Genomic DNA, 24,214 nt, shown 5'->3' on the forward strand with positions numbered 1-24,214 from the left:
GTTTATTTTCTTTTGTTTCTGGAACTCGTTAACCCTTTTTCATAAAACTTCAGATCCTTTACTAATTTCCCTTTCTACTTTTGGGCTCTGTATCTGAAATCTAAGCTTTCCTTTGGTCCTCCAACCCTTTAAAAGTTTGCGTGCATTCCCTCTCATTCTTCTTCCTTTTATATTATTTCATATTTTTCCATGTTACATTTTATACTGTATCTTTCAAAGCTTCAATAATAGATTATCAGGTAAAACAATCCCAATCATTTGAGAAATTGTACAAGGCAATCTCGTATGACTCAAGGCTGACAAGTCCCCTGACCTGATGGCCAGCACCCAAGAAAGAGGTGGCTGCAGAGATAAGTGGGTGCATTGGCTGTGATGTTCAAAAGCTTCCCCAAATCCTGGAGAGGTCCCAGAGGATTGGAAAACCTCATATGTTCAAGGAAGGAGGGAGGCAGAAAGCAGGGAGCTATAGCCTAGTCAGCCTGATGTAAAGACATAGGAGTTGGTCATTTTTGAAATTATTGACAGTAAGTGGGATATCGTGGTTTTCTGGAAGAGAATTGGTGTTTGATAACATAGAGATTTTTGAGCAGGATGGATGAAAGGGAGCCAGGAGATGTAGAGTATTTAGATTCCTAGAAGGTGCATAGTAAGGTGCCACATAAAGGCTTCCTGCACAAGTTGAGCCCTGCTGCCATTTGGGGGTAATATATTGGCATGGATAGAAGATTGGCGGCTTTCAGAAAGTAGAGAACTGGGTAAATGAGACGTTTTCAGGTTGGCAGGCTATAGCCAGTGGAATGCCACAAGGATCGGTGCTGGGGCCTTGACCACTTTCAATCAATGTTAATGACACAGTCGAAGGGTTGGAACTATTGAAGCCTTATTTGTCGATAGCATGAAGATAGGTGGGAAAGTAAATTGTGACAGGATCGTAGAGTGAGATCTGGCTGTTTGCATACACGCAATGCATCAAGTTAGCATCCAGGTATAGCACGTTGGCCTGTACTGCAAAGGGAATGAATAGAGAAGTCTTGTTCTAACTGTACTGGATGTTAGTGAGACCATAGAATTTTGGTCAACTTTATTTAATGAAGAATACACTTGTATTGAGAGGCAATTCAGAGAAGGTTCATTAAATTGATCCCTGAGATGATGGGGTTGTCTTATGAGAAAAGTTTGGTCTTGTTCTCTAAATCCAAAGAGTACGAGAGATGATTACTTGAAACATATTGGATTCTGAGGGGACTGGTTGGTGGATACCATTTCCCTTCACAGTAGAATTTGGAACAAGTGGCCATGGTTCTGAATGAGGAGTCCGTCCATTGTTGATAGAGATGAAGAGTTTCTTTTCTAAGAAGGCAGTGAATCTTTGGCATTCTGTACCCCAGAAAGCTGTGGAGGTGGAGTCACCACATACATTCAAGGCTGAGAAAGCATATGGTTTAGGTGGGGAACAGGCAGGGAAAGTGGAGCTCAGGACCAGGTTAGGTCAGCCATGATCTCACTGAATGATGGAGTAGGCTTGGGCGACCATATGGCCTATTCCTGTTCCTGTGCCATATGCTTTTATTTTCGAGAAGACCCAAAGTGTTTGCATCCAATTAAATACTTTTAAAGCATTATCAGCTTTATAATGCAGAAAACACAGCTGCCAACTTGTGTAGCTGCGATAATGTGATGTGATAACGATCAAGTTGTCTACTTCAGTGATATGGTTTGAGGGATAAATGATGCCCACGGGCACCAAGGGGGAGCTCCCCCACTAGTTTTCACATAGCACCATGGGATTCATCCACCTGAGAGGGCAGAGGGAGTCTTGGTTCAATGTCTCAGCCTGGAGCTGGCATTCTTGGCAGTGTGGCATTCCCCAGTACTGCTAGCCTAGGTTACGTGATCTTGGCACTGGAACCTACAAACTATTAATTCAGAGGTAAACTGTGTCCTCCCACTGATCCCTGGCTGGTAAAATGCATAGACCTGCACCTTCTCAGCCATCTGTGCATACCAGCTGATTCAATGTCTAGTGAAGTTTCGTCTTTATTAATACATAAACACCCCAACATTTGAATCGAGTCTTTAGATATATAAAAATAAGGAGAAAAGCAGGTGCATTAATAGGGCTGGAGCAGTCAAGAAATTGTGTGCAAACTCCCGATCAAGGAAGGTTCCCAACCTCTGCTCATGGTCACTGTCCATCCATTGTCGAAAAAAATATTCAGGGGGACCTCTTAACGGAGAGAGTGGTTATTTTGGAGGACTTGTTCCTCAGCTCCGCCATGGAACAACAAATAGCATGGATGTCCTTGAGGAGCTGGATATGCATGAAGGAAATAGAAAGGTATACTGGGAGGTGAGATGTACAGTCAAAGGAAGCTCGTGTGGAGCCACAGAGCAGGACGACTGAATGATTTGTTCCGTGCGATGAATTCAGTGTATTTCTGAACATAATCTATAATTTATTGGCATTTCTGTGAAGTAAATGCTAATCTGGGTATTTGTTTGCATTTGTATTAACTCTCCAGTTCGTGTGTAGAGGAAGGGTGAGTGGGGAGAAACTGCTTGAAATCTAATCGTAACTAATTTGCCACCCATGTCAGCGGAAACCTTTAGGGTGCCGACTCTGATGCTCTGATGAAGGGTTATTGCTTTTTTAAAAAAAATCAAAGCGAAGTCACAGACTCCGGCAGTGCTACACGCCCAGCAAGTGATTCTCCCCCTCACTGCTTCTCCTCCCTGCTGTGCTAATTGCCTCTCACAAGGTACAGGATTGAATGCAGATTGTTTCCTGAATGTCTCTGCTGCATGTTTGAGCTGACAGTAATTATCACATCTTCAGCTCCTGCGTCCTGCAGGGTACTGAGGGGGATTGAGGAGCTCGGGCAGGACGTTCACACACAGCACATCCTGTCTCATCCGTCTGTCTCCTCGCATCACATTACTGTCGAGATGAGACTCGAGACCTATCAGAGGACCACTCTATTGTGAATTGTGTAGTTTATTGTGTGAGAGCTCGACGGTTGACAGTTAAGTAAATGTTGCTTCGGTGACCTGAGATGCTGGATAGGAATTCAGGCAGCAGAGCCCTGGACCCGGTGAAAGCTCTGTGTTAGTCTCCACATGAGATTCCTCCACCCTTCATCACCAACGCAAGTTGGAATCTTAATTGTTTAAGGAATTGTTGAGGACGAGGAGCAGGAATAAGCCATTTGGTCCCCTTTTCTGCCCTTCCAACAAGATCCTGACACATCTTCCACCACAGACTCGTTTTTCCTGCCCTATCCCTGATTTCGCTAATACCCAGAAAATCTATCTATGTCTGTTTTGAATACAATCATGGACTAAACTTCCATAGCCCTCCAGGGCAGAGAATTCCAAAGATTCGCCCTGCTTTGAGTGCAAGGTTTTCTCCTCATTTCAGTCCTAAATGGCCCTAGTTCTCAATTTCTTTGCCAGGGAAATGTCCTCCTCACAACTACCCAGTCAAGCCATCTAAGGACTTTGTACATTTCAAGGTGTCACCTCTCTGGAGAATAGTAGTCTCCATCCTAACTATTCCCTCTGGTAAAAGCATTCTATGTTCAATCTCTCTTTAGACCAGACCCCACCATCCTAGGAATCAAGCTGATGAATCTTCTTTTCACCTGTTTTATAACTGGTATATCCTGAGGAGGCCAACACTGTGCACAGTGTGGTCTCTCCAAGCCTTGCATAATTGCTGTAAGACAGTTTTATTCCTGCATGCAAACAAAAGCTTTTCACTGCATCTCGGTACATGTGAAATAATGATTAAGGCCAATTACCAATTACTCAAACCTTCTAAGGATAATTTACTTTCTTAATGGCTTGTTCCATCTGCAACGTTAGCTTTCACTGACTTGTGATCATCAGGATTTCCCAATGTCTCGCCATTTAAAAAAAGCTGTATTTTCTGATTTTGTTCACTGAATTGGATAACCTTACATTTTCCACATTGTAAGCTATCTTCCCAGTTGTTGCACACTCACTAAGTTTGTCCTATATTCTCTCTTTGCATCCACTTCAGTACTCATCCCTACTTAGTTTTGATATCTGGTCCCCCTCAGTCAAATTGTTAGAGATCGTGAATAGCTGGGGCACAAGCACTGATCCCTTTTTCTAGCCCCCTAGTCGCCAAGTACTGACCTCAAGCACCCATTTATTCCTGCTTCTTTGTTTTCTGTCTATTAATCAACTTTCAGTCCACAATAGTATATTACCCCAATTCTGAGTGCTTTAACCTTGTGCACCAACCTATCAGCCTTTTCACAATCCAACACCTCCACACCTGCTGACTTCCTCTCATCTATTCTAATCGCTACATCCTCAAAGGACTCCAAATAGATCAGTCAAACGTGATTTCCTTCCATAAATCCACATTGACTCTGCTCAGTCATTTTTTTTTAAGTGGCTTTATGTCATATCCTTTATTATAGATTCCAGAAATTTCCCATCTACTGATTTCAGGCCAACAAGCTGTTTTTTCTCCCTCCTTTCTTAACTAGTGGGGTCACACTTGCTAGTCTCCAGGAACCATTCCAAAATGAATAGAATTTTTGGAATATGATAACTAGAGTATCCAAGCTCTGGGATTGTAGATCATCAGGTCCTTGGATGTGTCAGTTTTCAGGTTTGTCAGTCTCATTAGTACCACCTCTTGTGCTTATTTTGGTCCTGGACCTTTGGTCGTCTGTACTTCTGGGAGGTTACTGGTGTTTTCTTCTGTGACGACAGACAAGATGTCTGTATGTAAATCTGCTGCCATAGTGGTAGAGCCATGCAGCATGGAAACGGACCCTTCGGCCCAACTAGTCCACCCTGTCCATCGAGCTCCTGTTTGGCCTAAGCCCACTTTATTCTCCCCACGTTCTCATCAACTTCCCCCAGATTCTACCATCCGTGTTGCCTGATAGGGTGGTGGAGGCAAATTCATTGGGGGCTTTTGAGAGGAGCTTGGATGGGCACATGAATGAGAGGAAAATAGAGGGATATGGGCATTCTGTAGGTAGGAGGGATTAGCTATGTCGGCACAACATTGTGGGCCGAAGGGCCTGTTCTGCATTGTCCTGTTCTATGTACACACTGGGGTCTATTAACGTACCAACCTGCACATCTGGAAGTGCCCACTGGAAACCCGTGTGGTCACAGGGAGAATGTGCAAACTCCACACAGACAGCACCTGAGATCAGAATTGAACCTGGGTCTCTAGAGCTGTGAAGCAGCGACTACTAGTTGCACCTCTGTACCGTTTCTTTAACCCCTGCTGTCTGTAAAGACCCACATTTACTTTTGGTAGTAAGCTGCAAACCCAATTGGTTCAAAGATTTAAGTTCAAGCACTTGAAAGAAAATCTTTGGGCAGTAATTTATTATAGGTGATCTTCACAGACCCTGTCAATTTATTATAAAGAGGTATTAAAGAACAATATGAGAGGTAGCTACAGCCAGATGTTTTATCACTGAAGTGTGTAGCTACCCAACTCGAACTGGATCCTAGCCAAACATTACTCCCTGTGTTCCCTACCCACCCAACCGAGCCAACTCTATGCCCTCAGTAGCGATGTGAAGCCGTGGGCATTGAACTGCAGAAGGACTGTAACAGGACTGCAACCTGTGGACAGATAGCAAGGTGGGGGTGGAGCCTCTTTTTTAAAAGTTGGGAAGTTGCTTTTTTACTTAAAGAACTGTAAAACTATTACATTTGAAGTAGGTAAGTTTAACACATTTAAAAAGTTCTTAAAAAATAATTAAAAGCACCAAGAAATAACTTAAACATTGAAATAAAATGTAAAACAGATGAATTAGGAAGAGTAGATCACTTGGCCCTTTAGGTCTGCTTCGCCATTTAATAAGATCACGGCTGATCTGATTGATTGTAATATCAGCTCTGCGTGGCTGTGTACAGTTGGTAACCTTCCACCCCTGCTTATCAAGTATATATCTTCCACGGTCTTAAAGTAAGTAACAATGTACCCTTTGTCCTCTTGATTGCACTGAATGATTAAGTGGTCTCTATCCTATCTGTGCCGTCAGTAAGAGCTTTCCATGTTCCTTATAGCCCTGTGTAGAACCATTTTCCGAATCTCCCCCCCTCTACTACCCTAACTCCACCAGGCATGCATTCTGTTGAAACCTCACTGTGTCATAAACATCCAACTGATATCGTCTTAATCCACCTTTGTTTCAGTAGAAACAGCCCCAGTGCCAACAATAATTTCTCCTTTCTGACATCATCTTTATGCATCTATGTTGTACACCTGCACTGACTTGTCGCGAGGTGTTTAAAGAATGCACAGAGCTTTCAAATTATGGTCTAATTGTTGGCATATACATATTTAACATTATTTAGTTCTGTTGCCTCCAGTCCTAAGGACGGCAGAGTGATAATTAGGTTATTAGATTAATTCTGAATGCTGAGATAATCAGAGGAACGCAAGTTTAAAATATTCTAAAAACTGCCATGGCTGGGAACTCAAAACAAAACCAGAAAATGCTGGAAGTACTTGGCAGGTCAGGCTTGCATCTGTGGGGAGAGGAAGTGAATTTCATGTTTCAGGTTGGAGACAGGAGGTTGTTAAGCTGCAGGGAGGGTGGGGGCGGGGTGTCTCTGATAAGGTGAGACCAGGGTGACCACAGGGATAAGCTGTAAACAAGGTTATCTGCTCAGTGAGTAAATGGGAGCAGTTAGAGAGTGAGAACATAGACAGAAGAATGTAGGAGTTGCGAAATGCAGAGCAGGAAGATGTGCCCGGCAGGTCAGCCTGAGTATGTCCTCTACTGCCAGAGAGGAAAAAACACAGGCTGACTGTTGGGCTTGTCTTGCTCTGCGTTTTGCAACTCCCAAATACTTTTGTCTAGGTTCTTTTGTCTATGTTTTCACCCTCTAACCGCTCCCATTCACTCATGGACCTGGTAACCTTGTTTTACGGTATACTCCCATGGTCACCCTGGTTTTACCCTATCAGAGATATTCCCCCTCCCCACCCTCCCTGCAGCTTCTTTTGTCTCCTTTTCAGTTCTGACCAAGCGTCTTTGACCTGAAACGTTGATTCTGCTTCTTTCCCCACAGATGCTGCCTGACCTGCTGAGTATTCCTAGCATTTTCTGTTTCCCAGCATCTGCAGTTCTTTTTTCTTGATTTTTCAAATCCCAAGGTGTCAAGTTTGAGGTTGAGTCACTAGGAGTGGAACATTGCACTGTAAAACTCAACTTCCCAGAGAGCGTCATGTAAAGGACCAGTGAAGATGTTTCGTGTGGCTGTTGTTGTGTTTGGTTTCCTTCCCTTGGGGGAATAATGCAAAGTAACTGGAGGATTCGCAGGCAATGATAAACTCCCCACAATTGGCTCCAACAACCTTCACACCAACTGAAGGGACAGTTAATCCAATGAGGTGAGTGGGTTTTATGGGGCAGAGATGCAGTCATTGAATGCCCTTCATGCTTGAGGATGCTGCTGGCCATTAACCCAGCTTTCAAAGCTGGAGCTCTAGCCTCAATTGGCTGCCAGGGCTGGGGACCCTCTGATCAGAGGAAGGATTGCTAACAATAGCTTTAGTCCTGCCAATGACCTAATGAAACGTTTAGTATTACAAGAACAACGTACATTGCTGGCCACCACTCCAGAGGATGCTGTTCTGCATTACTTGTGCCTCTGGATACCACTGTCAACTCTGAGTCAGTACATCATGATTTCAAGTTGCCCTTCCATTGACTCGGGCACATGCTCCAAGCTGACAATTCAGTGCAATACCAAGGAAGTGCTGTACAGGTCTTCCCCAGGCTTAACAATGCCCAAGTTACGTGCAGCCGTACATACAGACTAGCTTTTGGGAGACCGGTGGGATGGATTTGCCGGCTGCTGTGGGGCCCGGAGGCCTGTGGGAACTCGATTCACGGCTGCATTTCTACACAGAACGTAGAACACTACAGCACAGTACAGGCCCTTCAGCCTACGATGGTGTGCCAACATTTTATCTTGCTCTAAGATCTATCTAACCCTTTCCTCCCACATAGCCCTCTATATCTCTATCATTCATGTGTCTATCTAAGAGTCTCTTAAATGTCCCTAATGTATCTGCCCCCACAGCCTCTGCCGGCAGTGCGTTCCACACACCCACCACTCTCTGGGTAAAAAAAAAACTTACCCCTGACGTCCCCCTTGTGTCTTCCTCCAATCACCTTAAAATTATGTACCCTCATGTTAGCCATTGTCACCCTGGAAAAAGTCTCTGACTGTCCACTTGATCTATGCCTAGCAATTATATCAGCATTTGAGGTGTAATCTAAGGTCTCTTTCTGTCTGTGCCACTCTACAATGCAAGTCTTTCTACCAACAATGTTTGAAACTCCACTATCAATTGTGAATAAAAATTAAGGCACATTTTAGTTAAAAATGTGAATAAGTAATGAAGAAAAATTGCAAAGGGCATCATTTTCTCTTGTAAAAAGTCATATTTCTAATGCTGTCCAGTTTACACTGAAGGTAGCAGTGGAATTAATCTCTCAAATATCTCTAATAATCTCTAGTTCACAATTGTTGCTGTTCTTTACAATCCAGTTGAGGAAATGACTTGGGTTTTCCTCCGGGTGCTCCGGTTTCCTCCCCATGTTCCAAAGACGTACAGGTTAGGAAGTTGTGGGCATGCTATGTTGGCGCTGGAAGCATGGCGACACTTGCGGTTGCTCCCAGAACACTACACAAAAAGATGTATTTCACTGTGTGTTTCGATGTACATGTGACTAATAAAGATATCTATCAAGTCACCTCTCATCCTCCTCCTCTCCAAGGAGAAAAGCCCTAGCTCACTCAGCCTATCCTCATAAGACGTGCTCTCCAATCCAGGCAACGTCCTGTGGACATGCGGAATATTTGGGTTACGAAACTGTCGCAGCAACGTAACCCTGCTGTAACCCGGGGAGGACGTCTGTACTTGTCTGAGATGCTACATTTGCGATGTATTGTTAAATTGTGCTCTCGTATGGATGTGCAAGTTTCCACGGCATATTCAAACAATAGCTTGGGAGTGGGAAATGTCAGCCACTTGGCCTTTGAGCCCATTCTGCTGTTTAGTTGGAGCATATCTGCTCCAATCCTCAGCTCCATTTGCTCACAACTTCCTCTGATGCTTTTAAGTAACAAAATTTGTCAAAGTTTCAATTAAACCCAGCGATCAAAATCTCACTAGAGCAAGAACTACAGATCTCCACTTGTGTGTGTGGGGAAACGTACTTCCTGATACTCTTGAATGGTTTTGGTCTAATTTTACAATTGGCTCCTTTGTTCTGTATTATAGTGTAAATGATGTAATGTAGTTGTTGTGACTTCTGGTAAACAAGTGACCTGGACTAATAACCGATAAATGTGAGTTCAAGTACTTCCATGACAGGTGAAAATGTGAATTTTGTTTTGATAATAAACTGTATGTAAAAGCCAAGTTCCTTGGTCACCATTCCAAACCATGGAAGCTGTCTGAAAACAGTTTTCACCTTGCGCTTGTGTTTGGGATGAAGCTGGTTTCAAAACAGATTCTGCTCATCTTTAAGAATGCCTTCCACCTCCTGATTACCATCAGGCCCTGGCACTGGTTCTGTCACTTCACCTGCTCAGAAACCCTTATCCATCTCTTTGTTACTTGTTCACTCCTGTAGTCTCTTGACCAGCCTTTCCTCAGCCATATCTCTATTGCCCATATTTTAATTCACCAACCCTAGTTCACCTTACATGCCCATGCTTGCTGACGTATTCCCAGCTCTCAATCTGACAAGTGTCTCAATTTTTCAAATCTCATCATATTTTCATTCCCTCTCTGCAACCTCCTAGCCTACAAACCTTCTGGATTGCCGAGTGTGAGCAATAGTGGGCTCTTTATCATTCTCAAATGTAACAGCTGGTGGCTGTGCCTCTGGATGCCAAAGCCCTGAGCTGTGGAATTTCTTCCCTCAATGTTCGACCTTTCTTTCCTCTTTGAAGATGCTCTTAAATCTACTTCCTTAACTAACCATTTAGTTGCGTCCCTCCATATCTTCTGATATAAAATTTCAATAGACAACTCTCCTGTGAAGCATCTTGTGACATCTCGCTGCAGTAAAAACATTAATACCAATAACTTGCACGTGTACGATAAAAATGACCATGTCGTATAAACTCAGTGTCTTTCAGGTGATGAAACCTGCCATCCTCACCATTCTCTTTACATGTGACCACTCCCTCCCTCCAACCACACAAGGTATTTAGCTCTTGACTGTCAACTGAATAGGTCTTCCAAGCCCTTCTGTTGTAACAAATGCCAAGTGTCATAGACTCGTACAGCACGGAAACAGGCCCTTTGGCCCAACTGGTCCATGCCGACCAAGATTGCCATCCAAGCCAGTCCCATTTGCTGTTTGGCCCATATCCCTCTAAACCTTTCCTATCCAGGTACCTGTCCAAGTACCTTTTAAATGTTGTTAATGTACCTACTTCAACCACTTCCTCTGGCAGCTCATTCCATATACTGACCACCCTCTAGGTGAAAAAGTTGCCCCTCAGGACCCTATTAAATCTCTCCCCTCTCACTTTAAACCTATGTCCTATAGTCTTCATTCCCAACCCTAGGAAAAAGACTGTGTACATTCATCCTATCTAGGTCCCTCATGACTTTATTCACCTCTATAAGATTATCCCTTGTTCTCCTATGCTCCAGTGAGTGTCGAGTCTGCTCAACCTCTCTCTATAACACAGTTCCTCAAGTCCTGGTAACATCCTCATAATCCTTTTACCGTCTTTAAGGTGGTTTCAGAGAGAAGGCCCGTCACCACCACAATCTGAATTGGGAATGGGCAACAAATGCAGGTCTGTGTGGAACATCCCAGCATTACTAAATTTTAAAAGGATCAGCGGTAACTTTGCAGTGTAATTCTTTTGCAGAATGACGTATAGATTGACAGCTGTGTACTTTACACCCCTCAAACTTCAGGACATTTGATTTTAAAGGCTTGCAAGGGGACAGGAACGATGTCGGGCAACAGCACAGCCAGTATATCTCAAGCCAGGAAAGCGGTGGAACAGCTGAAGATGGAAGCCTGTATGGACAGAATGAAGGTAGGTGTCGATACTTCTGAGCCATTTTGTGGGTAAATTAGGGGATGGTCCTTATTCTGTTGATTGATTTGGAATGGAGATAGGAGAGGGTCAGCATTAAACTCCTCAAAACATCTCCTATCCTCAACCTTGCTTTTGTATCTGGGATTGTACTTTGAGAACGCTGGATGTTCAGAGGGATTTTCCAGATTTGTTACTTGTGATTGGATGGGGTCTTTGAGCAACTGTTTCACCTTTCCCAGTGGTGGAGAGGGGTGTGAGTGTCTCTCTGTTACAGATGTACAGAACGTGTTACCTGGATTGTCTGCTCTTTACCCGCGCAATGTTTCTGAATGTCAGCGCACACTGTTCCTCCATCCTATTTCCTGCTCTCCAGCACTGGCACACTTCTTCATCCATCTGTTCTCCCCACTCATGCCACTACTGCCCACTGAAACCTTCTCATCTCCCAGCTTAGAACAAGACATAGGAGCAGAATGAGGCCATTCGGCCCATCGAGTCTGCTCACCATTCGATCATGGCTGATTTATTTTTCCCTCTCAACCCCATTCTCCTGCCTTCCCGCCGTAACTTTTGACGTCCTTACTAATCAAGAACCTTTCAACCTCTGCTTTAACATATCCAATGACTTGGATTCCACAGCCGTCTGTGACAATGAATTTCACAGATTCACCACCCTCTGGCTAAAGAAATTCCTCCTCATCTATGTTCTAAAGGTATGTCCTTCTATTCTGAGGCTGTGCCCTCTGGTCCTAGACTCTCCACTACTGGAAACATCTCTCCACTTATTGGTATTGGTTTATTATTGTCACTTGTACTGAGGTACAATGCAAAAACTTGTCTCGCATACCGATCGTACAGATCAATTCATTACACAGTGCAGTTACATTGGTTAGTACAGAGTGCATTAAGGTAGTACAGGGTAAAAACAATAACCAGTTCAGAGTAAAGTGTCACAGCTACAGAGAAAGTGCAGTGCAATAAAGTGCAAGGTCACAACAAGGTAGATCGTGAGGTCAGAGTCCATCTCATCGTATAAGGGAAACTGTTCAATGGTCATCACAGTGGGATAGAAGCTGTCCTTGAGCCTGGTGGTACGTGCCCTCAGGCTCCTGTATCTTCTGCCTGATGGGAGAGGAGAGAATGACCTGAGTGGGTGGGGTCTTTGATTATGCTGGCTGCTCCACTCTATCCAGGCCCTTCAATATTCGGTAGCTTCCAAAAACCTCCCAAAGATTCTCCTCTTCGACCCTCGTGGCCCACTTTACCCCTCCCATTTCCCACTGCTTGCTACCAACCCCATATTGCAGTATTTAGGGCCAGATTAGAGTCATAGTTTCATTGAGAGAGAGAGAGAGCACAGAAACAGGCCCTTCGGCCCACCGAGTCTGTGCCAACCATCAACCACCCATTTACGCTAATCCCAATCTATTCTCCCCACGTTCCCAAAACTCTCCCCCCAGATTCTACCACTCACCCAGGGGCAATTTACAGCGGCCAAATTAACCTTCCGACCCACAAGTCTTTGGGACGTGGGAGGAAACCGGAGCACCTGGAGGAAACCCACACAGGGAGAACGTGCAAGCTCCATGCAAACTGCACTGGAGGTCAGGATCGAAGCCATGTCTCTGGCTCTGTGCTGCTCTTATTATTGGCTACAGGATGGTTTAGCTGTCTGTGCTCAGCAAAAGCATTGCTACTAGCGGACATTGGACACGTTCTATCTCTGGCCCCACCAATCGCCCCACCCAGTTAAAAATGCCTGACTTCCCCTTTTCTGGTGGTTTTTATAATGCGTAATCAAAGATGTTGGAAGAAAAATGAGGAAAACGCAATGTTTTTAAATAACCGTCTGATTTTTTGCCTCCTGGGTTTTCACTCTAAGCAGGTCTAGGACATTAATCTTTTAACTTCAGGACAATGCAAGGCAATCCTGAGGGATTGTCAAACCAAACAGTGGCCAGAGATGTAAAGCAAAACTGACAGCTGTGTTGGATGCCAAGAACTGGAGCACCAGTGATTCACGGGGTTCTTCCCTGTCTTGTTTAAATGGTAATGACACAGCATTTAATGATATATTACTCATTATCATATACTCCACATCAGACAGTGGCTGCATGCAGACATTTTAATATAATGGTACACCCACCAGGCAATTGAGCATGGTGAGAAAATAATCTCAGTAAAATTTCAGAACACCTCATTAACCCTGCCGGCTGTTTAAAAAGAGCCTTTAAAAGAGACAAGTGCAGTTAAATAATGAGATTTTACAGCCTGCTCTTGGCTTTGTGATACTGAAATTCTCCAAAAAAAAGGCAGCAAACAAATTAATTAGACCCTTTCACACCACCAGAATCGGCACTGCTCACGATGGTCTTTTATTCGGATTGTGTGACACCCCCAAGGGGCTGGGTGCCTGTGATCTGCTCCCGTTAGGAGCTGACAGATTGTTATTATCATTTGACAATGGTACCAGGATCAGGATGATTGCAAAATAGGCGCTTCAAACAAGCGGCACGGAAAGCTGCAGCCTCTCAGGGAAAACAAGTGATCACGATGGTTTCCACGAGGTTCTTCTGCAGTCACTGAAGCTTCTGGGATAATTACACAGCACTCCTAGGAGTTCGCACAGGCTTTGTATCTGCAGTCCTGTTCTTCCTGATTACAGAGACATGGGCACAGCAGCAGCAAATGACAATCATTATACCATACATTTTGTTTCAGATCTTTGTTTTTATGGGGCATGACTAATGTGAATGGACTGCCCATCCACCATTTCATACATTGCCTGAAAGAATAACCTTCTGCACATTACACAGTCGGTGCAGTGTTTTACACAGAGCCATCACCCAGTAACTTTCAAATTTAGAATTTTAATACTGTGTTGTTAGTGTAAGAGTGAGCAGTCACAATAATGAGTGTGTACTCTTGACCCAAAAGGCCAGAGAAATACAGAGGACCATATATATGGACATATATCTGAGATGTAAAAACCATTTTTTCAAAGCTCCCTCTCGCTGTAACCTCCTACACCCCTCCCTCTCTCTGTAATCCCCTCCAGCCCTGCACCCCTCCCCCTCCCTCTGTAGCCCCTCCAGCCCAACAAACTATCCCAGCTTTGTAACCTCCTTCAGCTTTAGAACCCACCAAGGTCTTTGTCCTTCTCCAATCCCAGCCTTGTGCACAGACCCAATTTCCTTCGCTCCACCATTGGAAGCCTTACCTTGAGCTGCCAAGATCATAAGCTTTGGAATTCCCTCCCCAAATCTTCCTGCTGTTCTTTCATCCTTCGATGTGCAATAATACCTTCTTGATAAAGCTTTTGCTCACCACTCCTCATATCTCCTTGTGAGGTCCAACATCAATTTGTTCCCAGTCTAGCAATGCCGAAAATACTCCGATCCTTCCATGACCTCACCCTTCTAGAAGGAACTTCAAATGAAGCCATTTCAATAAGAAGTGAGCAGTCACAATACTGGGTGTGTACTATTGACCCAAAAGGCCAGAGAAATACAGAGGAGCATATATATGGACATATATCAGAGATGTAAAACCTATTATACTGTGAGTTTATTACAACCCTGGAGTCACAGAGATATACAGCACAGAAAACAGGCCCTTCGGCCCAATTCGAGTAACTTAGTAATGATGGAATCAATATACAGAGGATGCAGAATTCCTGAAGTACATTCAGGAGAACCTTTTGCCCAGTACGGGTACCATGAGAGGAGGCAGTTCTACATTTAGTTTTAGGAATATACCCAGGAATGTATATCATTGGGAGGAAAATAAAGGGTAGATTGCAGAATCTAGACCACCTGCATGTTAAGTTCCATTAGGATGGGGTAAGGCAAAAACAAAATAGGCTGTGTGGTTGATGAGGAAGAAAGCTGTAGACCATAGGAGGGTATCAGATGACCAGTGGATAGTAAATTGGTAAATGGAATTCAGTCTGGAGAAGTGCGAGGTATTAGATTTGGAGAGAGGAAACGAGGAAAGGGAATGCGTAATGAACGGTAGGATACAGAGAAGTGTTGGGGAACAGAGGAGTCATGGGGTACATGTCCCTAAAGTTAACAGGACATGGTGGTTAAGAAGGCATATAGAATCATTTATTGGCCAAGTTATTGAATATAAGATCAGGAACATCATGCTATAACTAGAAAGACTCTGATTAGGCTACAGTGTGAGTACAGTGTACGGTTTGGTTATCTTGAAGGATATGAGACACTGGACAGGGTACAGAGAAGACCTACAAAGATATTGCCAGGGCTGGCGAATTTTAACAGGAAAAATGGTTAGGCTGCAATTATTTTGGACTAGAGACAGAAGGGAGATTTAATTGAGGTATATAAAATAATAGCAGATCAGAAAAGAGTGAATATGAAGGATTAACTCTGTTAGCAGAGAGGTCAATAACTAGAAGGCAATACTTAAGGGAGCATAGATTTGTCATGGGCAGTAGGATTAGAGGGGAATTCTTTGCCTCACCTCAATAGCTGAAATACAGAAACTGTTGTTGTTTTCAAAAAGCATTTGAGAGTGCCATAATCTGCAAGGTTGTGGACCAAGAGCCATAAAGTGGAGTTAAGCTGGGTGGATCTTTTATTGCTGCCTGGACTCAGTGGTCTTCTGTGATGTAAATTTTGTGATTTTATCATTCTGTGTACGAAAAAGTTCCCAAGGGCATTCTTACTGTTTAAGGGCACTCTGGAAGTGCAAGTTGTTGTTTATATTGCATTTGGCACAATGTTCTTGAATTTGGAAAATGGGCAATAAAATCAATGCAATGTTAACTGTTAAGATAGCTGATCTTCATGCTTGAATCAGATGGTTTTATAAATTTGGATTTAAAAGCCAAAATGAAACCGTGGGTTGGTGGAGTCTGAAAGAACAAAAGCGTGCATCATGACTTGTCGCCTCTCTGCTGGTGTTCCTGAGTGAGCCTTGGATGTTGGTACCTAATGGGGTAAATCCTAAATCCTTATTTATGGTTGTACACAAACTTCTGTAAATCAGGAGATGAGAGTGCTTCTGCAATAGTGAGGGAAAGAATCATACTCTAGAGGCTTGCATTTCTTCAAAAGAGCGACCTGATTGATCCCTCTTCCCTGCTCTTTTATCAGAGCCTTGCAAATTTCCTCCTGCAAATATTTATTTCCTTTTGTGTTGGAGCGGCGAACAGTACAGCACATGAACAGGCCCTTCCACCCACGATGTTGTGCCGAACTAATTAAACTAGTAAATAAATGTCTAACTAAACAATGCTTAAACAATGACCATATCCCTCCAATCTCTGCACATTCATGTGCCTTTTGTAAGAGTCTCTTAAACACCTTTTATCGTATTTGCCTCCACCACCACCCCTGGCAGTGCATTCCAGGCACCCACCACTCTCTATATTAAAAAAAACTTGCTCCACACATCTCCTTTGAACTTGCCCCCTCTCATCTTAAGTGTGTGCCCTCTGGTATTAGACATTTCAACCCTGGGAAAAATATACCAGCCGTCTATGCCTCGCCTAATGTTACAAACTTCTATCAGGTCTCCCTTCAGCTGCCTCTGCTCCGGAAAAAACAACCTCAAGTTTGTCCAGCCTCTTGTAGCACGTGCCCTCTAATCCAGGCAGCATCCTGGTAAACCTCTTCTGCACCCTCTCCAATGCCTCCACATCCTTCCTATAATGGTGCGACCAGAATTGAATGCAGTACTCCAGATGCAGCCTAACCAGAGTTTTATAAAGCTGCTGCATAACTTTCTCATTCTTTAACTCAATGCCTTGACTAAAAAAAGGCAAGCATGCCATACACCTTCTTTACCACCCTGTCAACCTGTGTAGCTACTTTCAGGGAGCTATAGACACAGACCCCAAGATCCCTCTGTACATCAGCACTGTTAAAGGTATTGCCATTAACAGTGTACTGTCCCTTTACATTTGATCTCCCAAAGTGCAAACACTCATATTTGGCTGGATTTAGCTCCATGTGCCATTTCTTCACCCATATCTGCAAATGATATATATCCTGCTGTATCCTTTGGCAATCTTCTACACTATCCACAACACCACCTATATTTGTATCGTCTGAGAACTTGCTAATCCACCCATCCACGTTTTCGTCCAAGTCATTTATATATATCACAAACAGCAGAGGTCCCAGTATGGATCCCTGCAGAATACCACTAGTTACGGACCTCCAGTCAGAACAAGTCCCACCAACCACTATCCTCTGTCTTCTATGGGCAAGCCAATTCTGAATCCAAACAGCAAACTTCCCAGCCAGGATACTGGTTCCCCTCCAGTTAAGGTTCAACCTGTCCCTCTTGTACAGATCACCCCTGTCCCACAAGAGGTTCCAATGATTCTTGTGTTACTACTTGGATCAGCTTTCAGCTTCCTTTCAGGCAGTCTGGTCTAGGCCAATAACAACTCGCTGTGTAAATAAAATTCTTATCTTGCCTTAATGTTTTTACCCAAGACCTGAAATTTGTTTCCTCTGGTTCCCAGCCCAACTGCTAATGCAAACAGTTAACTTCCTGTACATTATAAATGAAGACCCTCAACACTGGTAAATCTCTTCTGTGCTCTCACCAAGGTCTTCATGTCTTTCCTAAAACTATGATGGTTAGAATTGGACACAATAGCTGAGGCTTAATCAGGTTTTGGAAAGATTTAACGTAATTTCCACTACTTGTACTCTTGTGCCTCAATTTCCAGATCCTAGGATCCTACAGCTTTTTTTTCCCCCAAATAGCTTTCCTAACTTGCCCTGACACCTCTTAAAGAGTTGAAGAAATTTACAGGATTAGTCCTATTGTACAGGAAGTTAATTGCTTACATTGACAGGTGGGCTGGTAATCAGAGGGAACAAATTTGTGCATGTGTACCTTCAGGTCTCTCTGTTTCTGCATCAACTTCAAAATAACAGAATTAAGTTAATATAGCTTGTCCATCACATTGCTTCTCATTTCCCCTCTTTAAGTAGGCTTGTATCACCCCTCTCCTGAAGTTTGCTTCCATTCTCCTCATTAGACTTCCATTATTTGGTTGTGTGAAAAGTACTTCTAGATTTCAGCCATAAATTAACTATTACTAACAACATGATGCTTCCTTGTTCTGGATTCCCCTGCAAGAATCGGATTTATCATCACCGACTTGGATGATGTGAAATTTGTTTTGCGGCAGCAGTACAGTGCAAAGACAAAATCACTATAAATTACAAAAATAAATAGTGCAAGAAAAGGAATAATGTGATAGTGTTCAGAGGGGAAGAAGCTGTTTTTGAATCATTGCATGTGGGTCTTCAGGCTCCTGTACCACCTCCCCCATGGTAGTAACAAGAAGAGGGCATGTCCTGGATGGTAAGGGTCCTTAGTGATGGATACCACCTTCTCTTGAATGGATGGCACCACCTCTTGAAGATGTCCTTAGTGGTGGACAGAGTAATTTATTTCTTGCGGTAATAATAATAGGTTTCTTGCAAATCATATTAACATTTTGAAAACCGCCGTCATTAATCTCTCCCCACCAAAGGTGCATGGGGACATGGGCCAAGTTTGTGCATGTGATCCTCTTAATTTAACCCTAATTCTAGTTGCACAAACAAAATGGGATACATTAACAAGAATTCACCAAGGAACTTTTTTCCCCTCCAGGGACATGTCAGGTAAAATTGAAGCTAATCACTTTTTTCTTTGGCACACTGTAGGTGTCAAAGGCATCAGCTGACCTGATGGCTTACTGCGATGCTCACCTCAGGGACGACCCACTCATCGCCCCACTGCCTGCCTCGGAGAACCCCTTCAGGGAGAAGAAGTTCTTCTGTGTCATCCTCTGACAACGTGCAACAAAGTGGGCAGTGAGGTGGGATATACTATGTCCAAACAGAAGACTAGTTGTTGGGAGTGTCACGTGCATGCTGTAATTATTGCACCTATTTTAGAGGAATAACGGTTACTAAGTGTTTTACGTTGATCATAATTTTGATGGCACAGTGTTGTGTCAGTTACACGATCACAAAAGGATTTTTTTTAAAGAATTTAGATGACTTTTTCTAACTAGACCCTTGTGTTTTGTATATTAAATATAAAATGTTAAAGCACAATCTGTTGGTAACAGGAAAGAGTGGCTTTGGAGAGAAGATGGGTATAGCCATTCTGTTCTTAATGATTGTACATAGTGAAGATGAACTGAATTTACCCAATCTCAACAGTATTGAAGTTCCATGTAAAGGGACAAATATTAAGAAGTGTTTACTGTGAAGCCAAACCATGATTCAGGAACAGAAATAATTTGTTTTTATAGGAAATTATTTTTTGCTCTCCCAATACAAATCTAATATCCTGATTTGATCTGACAATAGCTTTGAATTGCCTCCTTATCTAAAAACATTGCCAAGTTTAATACATTAATCGATGTGTATTTCAAATATGTCGGGTCTTGAATCCACATCCAAGATCCCAGCTGTATTTAACATGGAACTTGCAGCACAGAAACAGTTGTACACTGGTATTTATGCTCCACGAGGTCCTCACACCTCTTCATCCTGCCCTGTTAACAAATCCTCCTATTGCTATTTTTCCTTCTGAGCACGTGCTGACAAATTCCACATTTCACAACTCCCTGAGTAAACTGGAGAAGAGGGAATTCCCTATTGAACTTGCTAGTCACTTTCTTGCATTAATAGCCCCTATTTTTGGTCTCCACTGTAAATGGAAACATCTTCCACATCCTGAAAGACCTTGTATCAGGTCCTACTCTTTTTCCTCCAGAAAAGAACACAATCCCTTCTTTGTCCTTAAAGAGACTGCATATTTGAAGGATGAGAGCAAATGCCTGAACCAAGGTACAATCTTGGGAAAGGTTCCTTACAGATGGGATGTGGGCTCAAGATGAGTGACGAGTTTGGGATATTCCAGGGTAGCAGAGTGTAGCAAAATTTGCAGTCACCTAAATTTCCCTCCTTTATTTCAGATAAGTGATTTATGATGATTTCTGCCTGTTTCTTTTTAAAGTATGCTGTTGAAGGATGTAGAGTGGGAGCCTTGTGAAGTGGGAAGTGAGGGAAGCTCAGGAATGGTGAACTCAATACTCAATTACCACAGTTTTCATCAATCATACAATTTATTTTCAGTAGTTATTTAACATGAAATACAGCAATGAGGATTTAATATAAATGAGTTATTGTTGATCAGTTCATTATGGAGCAATTCGTCTTAGGAGGGATGCTGTTAACTCAAGATCACTCAATTATATAGGTTTTCTAGACTGCTGAGTGAAGTGCAAAGAATCAAAAATGCATTAAACATATTTCCAAATAGAATATTCACTGGATATTTTTTATTGTTGTGGATGCTGCTGGTACCTGTAATATCCCCTGAACTAATGAGGCATTAATCATGTTGATACAATGGACATTCAAGAGTGCAGCTTTGCAAAATTTAATTAAACACATAAGAAAACAGCACTGAAGTAGGTTCTGGTCTTTACCACAACACAAGAAGGTCATTTATGTTTCCAAGGCTGAACAGAAGGAAGTTGCATTCTTGATGAGGAAGGCAAAGAACGATGTTCATTGAGGAAAATATCTGCCTTATCACATTCCCTAACTGGAGCTTGGATGAGTTAGAACAGATTAGGATAAGTAACCAAAGGTTTTGTCAAACAAATAGGTTTTAAAGTAAGTCATGAATGAAGAAATATGTTTAGACAGTTGAAGGAATTCAGAATTTAGAATCTACAGGGCTCTGGAGAGCAGGGTTAGAACAAGAAGTTATGAGGTATGGCTTTAAACTGAAGATAATTAACAGCTGGAATGGGTAAGAGTCAGGATGCTGGTCAGATGGAAACAATGGGATGCTTCAAAAGGAATACAGACAGGCTGGTATTCAGCAGACAGAAGTGTAATAGCCCATGAGACTGCCTTCAACTAAACTGATCTTGTGATGTTGGTTTCATCTAAAATGAATAGGAATACATCAAACATATGATAATAGCCAAAAATGTACATCTTTCAGTTCAGCACAATTGCACTGTAAATCTGAATGTCAAATATAAATTGATTAAAAATTAATTCCAGTGTTTAACTTTTGATGTGGTGGGTAATCGTATCTCCAAGTTCAGCACACAGTAAGCCTCGCATTACAGAAAATCAATCAACATTGGCTTTCTCTCCCTTTGATATATTTCCATTTTATTTTGCCTTGTTTCTTTCAACTCTTTTTAAAGGTTTTTGAAAATCTGCTTGAAGGGGAAATGTAGTTTGCCAAAGTTGTCACCTGTTCCCATAATCATGGAGAGAGATTCTCACAATGCGTCATTATTTCTGGATCATATCATGTTACTTTGTTTTTCATGTTCAAAACTAAAGGCAGACTTGGAACAAGCATCTTGGTGCAAAGGTTTTTTTTCAAATGAAAAACAATGTCAGTAAATGGTTGCCAACTTTCCAGGATTGCCCTGGAGTCTCCATGAGTGAAAGATTAATGCCTTCAACAGTGCCAGTGAGCAATATCCAGGAGAAAAGAGTTGCAGTCCATTTGAAAGAATCTAGTTTTTTTATATAAAGAAAATTATGGAAACACATTAGTCTTTAAAGTATTAGAATGGGAGGGGGCTAGATTGCTTGAATAGGTAGGACAGATGTAGGCAGATATACTCTGAATTTTTTCAGGAATATGTCCAATCAGAGTTGGTGAGCTCTGGTAACAAGGGTCTTGCAATGTGTCAATGTTGATGTTTTGTTGATGATTGAGAGGAAAAACTATTATCCTAATGTTGTTCTTTAAATGTGCAACTACTTGTGGAAAGCAGCTTTAAGTAATGACTTTCCAGATGGGGAGGATATCCTGAATTTGTTATCTGCCACCCTGCAGCAAGGATTCTTGATCACAAAATATTTACAGATATGGAAGGCAAGTTGGTATCTCACTGCTCCATCTGATTCATCAATAAATGATTCCATTGGCTTTCTCTCTACCCAACAGTCCATCCAAGTCCTAACCACTGCATGCAGAATAATTTGCAGAGATCGGTCCTAAAGTTGTTTTTAATAATTAGAACTGCCATCCTATTATCCCACTTCATCAGTTTCTGCTTTCCATTCTCTTTAACGATTGTGCATTTCTATATAGACTCACCACTCTGGCACCTTTCTTCCATGCTGAATGATACGCATTTCTCTTGTGTTTACTTGTATCTTGGATGACGCCAGGGATTAACGTTCTGGCCCTCCTCTGCACAGCTTACAGCCTTTGAATTCATTGACCATGAACGTACTTGGTACCAAAAATGTGGTCTGTTTAGGAGTACTCTACTCTTTCAGAAATGAAGATTCCATGTGAAATACTAATCTACACCTAACTGGGTGATTTAAAAATCACATGAATAAGAAGTGACTGAGATAATCTTAAAAAACTTTGCAAATTTCTCTTTTTAACATGCTTTAAAACAATGATTGCTAAGTAAGTGATAAAACATTTTTATCACATTTCTATTTCATACTCCTGTGGTATATTCAAAACCCAATTTTGAAATCTGTTGGATTTCAACACAAAAATCTCAGGTTCAGTATATTTTTAATGATGTGTCATTTCCATCTTCTTTACAGGGAATATTACTCGTGGAAAGCACATTTGTTTTCCTTTGCCTGTCTTCTCTCCCTAAAGATGACACCCTCCTAGAGATACAGTAGCTGTCTGGTACATTGCTCCTTGTGACAAGCTGGTTAGTGAGTACCAACAAAATATTCAACCAAACTTACCCCTAATCATACACAACTTCCACAGAAGCGCATACATTCAGTAGGAGTATGGCTGGAGGAGTTGTTGATAAGATCAAGGAATGATCACGAGAGAGATCTTAGCTGATTTTGCCCTATGTAAGCCTCGAGCATGGGAGAATGATTGGCATTCCTACAGCTATGCAGCAAGAAGACATCAAACATCAATTAGTGTTTCTGACAGGTGAATATTTGTTTTGGGACTGGAAAATTAGAGAATGAATTAGCATCCTGTTTTTATACTATGACTAATTTTCCTTTCCACTGGTTTCAGTGGCTGCCAATTTGTTATCTACTTTGCACTACTGCGCAATATCCATTGTTTACTTGGTGTGACACTCTCCACAGTGACTTTCTTGGCAGTGATAACGTATATAGCCTTCTGAAATTGGACATTGAATAGAGTAGGTTTCAATATCCTTCCCAGTCCTACTGGTGGAATCCAAATGATAATCTCCGAACCATTCAGCGAAGGCCCAAAATTAGCTGCAGCTCTTCAGCTAATTTACCAGCAGCCATTTGGAGTTTACCACCTCAGTAGGTTGGATGTCCACCACTGTTTTAAATTATTCTTTGAATCAACATTTGGGGACAACAGGCCTTAAGTGCATCTCCTTTTGCATCCTGTAAACTGGCACCTAATTCTGCTCCCCCCATCACCAGCACTCATTGAGTGATAAGTTGTTGCCTTGAACCGGTGGACTCCATGTGGTAAATGTATGCCCATGACATTCAGGAGTTTCATCCAGCAGCAATAAAGGAAAGGAGAATGTGCATTCAGAGTTGGAAGGAGACTTGGAGATCGCGTTTTCCAGCTGTTCACTGTTCTGGACAGTCTAGATAGTGGAGGTAAGAATTTTGGGAGGTACTGCCAAAGGAGCTGATAGTACATCACATTTGATAAATAGGTCACAGTGCAGCAGAAATAGAGGGAGCTGATCTGGGGAGAGGACAGAATAGAGTCCCTGCGGTTAAGGAATCTGAGTGTGTAATCCCATGTCACAAATGAAATGTGGGTCTTTACATGGGAAATTCAAAATTAAATCACTTCCTATGACAAAGTTATGTAATTTGCTGCAAGAGGATAACCAGAAAAAAAAATCTGGCATGGGGTAAAACAAATGTACCATGATTTGTGATAGTGTTCAAAACCATGAGAAATGTGCTAAGTCTGCCACCCTTTGTTTATTTTAAACTTTGTTAAGAACACTGATATATTAAAGAACATTTCAAAGGATAAAGGTCAAACTTTGTGTCAATCCTTGTGTCATACTTCCTTGGAGAAATTCACAAAGATTCTTTTTTTTAAATTGTTGTCCAACACACTGCACTCACATTGTATG

General features: G+C 42.3%; 1 protein-coding gene across 3 annotated transcripts in view; it reads left to right on the forward strand.

The window, feature by feature from the left end:
* LOC127574770 (guanine nucleotide-binding protein G(I)/G(S)/G(O) subunit gamma-4) overlaps positions 1-24,112 on the forward strand; it is a 29,597-nt gene extending 5,485 nt beyond the window's left edge. Inside the window, exons 2-4 of one of the 3 annotated variants that reach the window (XM_052024077.1) lie at positions 10,987-11,094; positions 18,801-18,955; positions 22,701-24,112. In XM_052024077.1, coding sequence (XP_051880037.1) covers positions 11,008-11,094; positions 18,801-18,929 — 216 coding nt within the window. In that variant the 5' untranslated portion in view covers positions 10,987-11,007 and the 3' untranslated portion in view covers positions 18,930-18,955; positions 22,701-24,112. Of the gene's footprint in view, positions 1-10,969; positions 11,095-18,800 lie in introns of all 3 variants that reach the window. The other 2 variants (XM_052024076.1, XM_052024075.1) reach the window with 2 other exon arrangements.
* The last annotated feature ends 102 nt before the right edge of the window (positions 24,113-24,214 follow it).

Source organism: Pristis pectinata, chromosome 10 (assembly GCF_009764475.1).
Source record: "Pristis pectinata isolate sPriPec2 chromosome 10, sPriPec2.1.pri, whole genome shotgun sequence".
Classification (NCBI taxonomy): Eukaryota; Metazoa; Chordata; class Chondrichthyes; order Rhinopristiformes; family Pristidae; genus Pristis; species Pristis pectinata.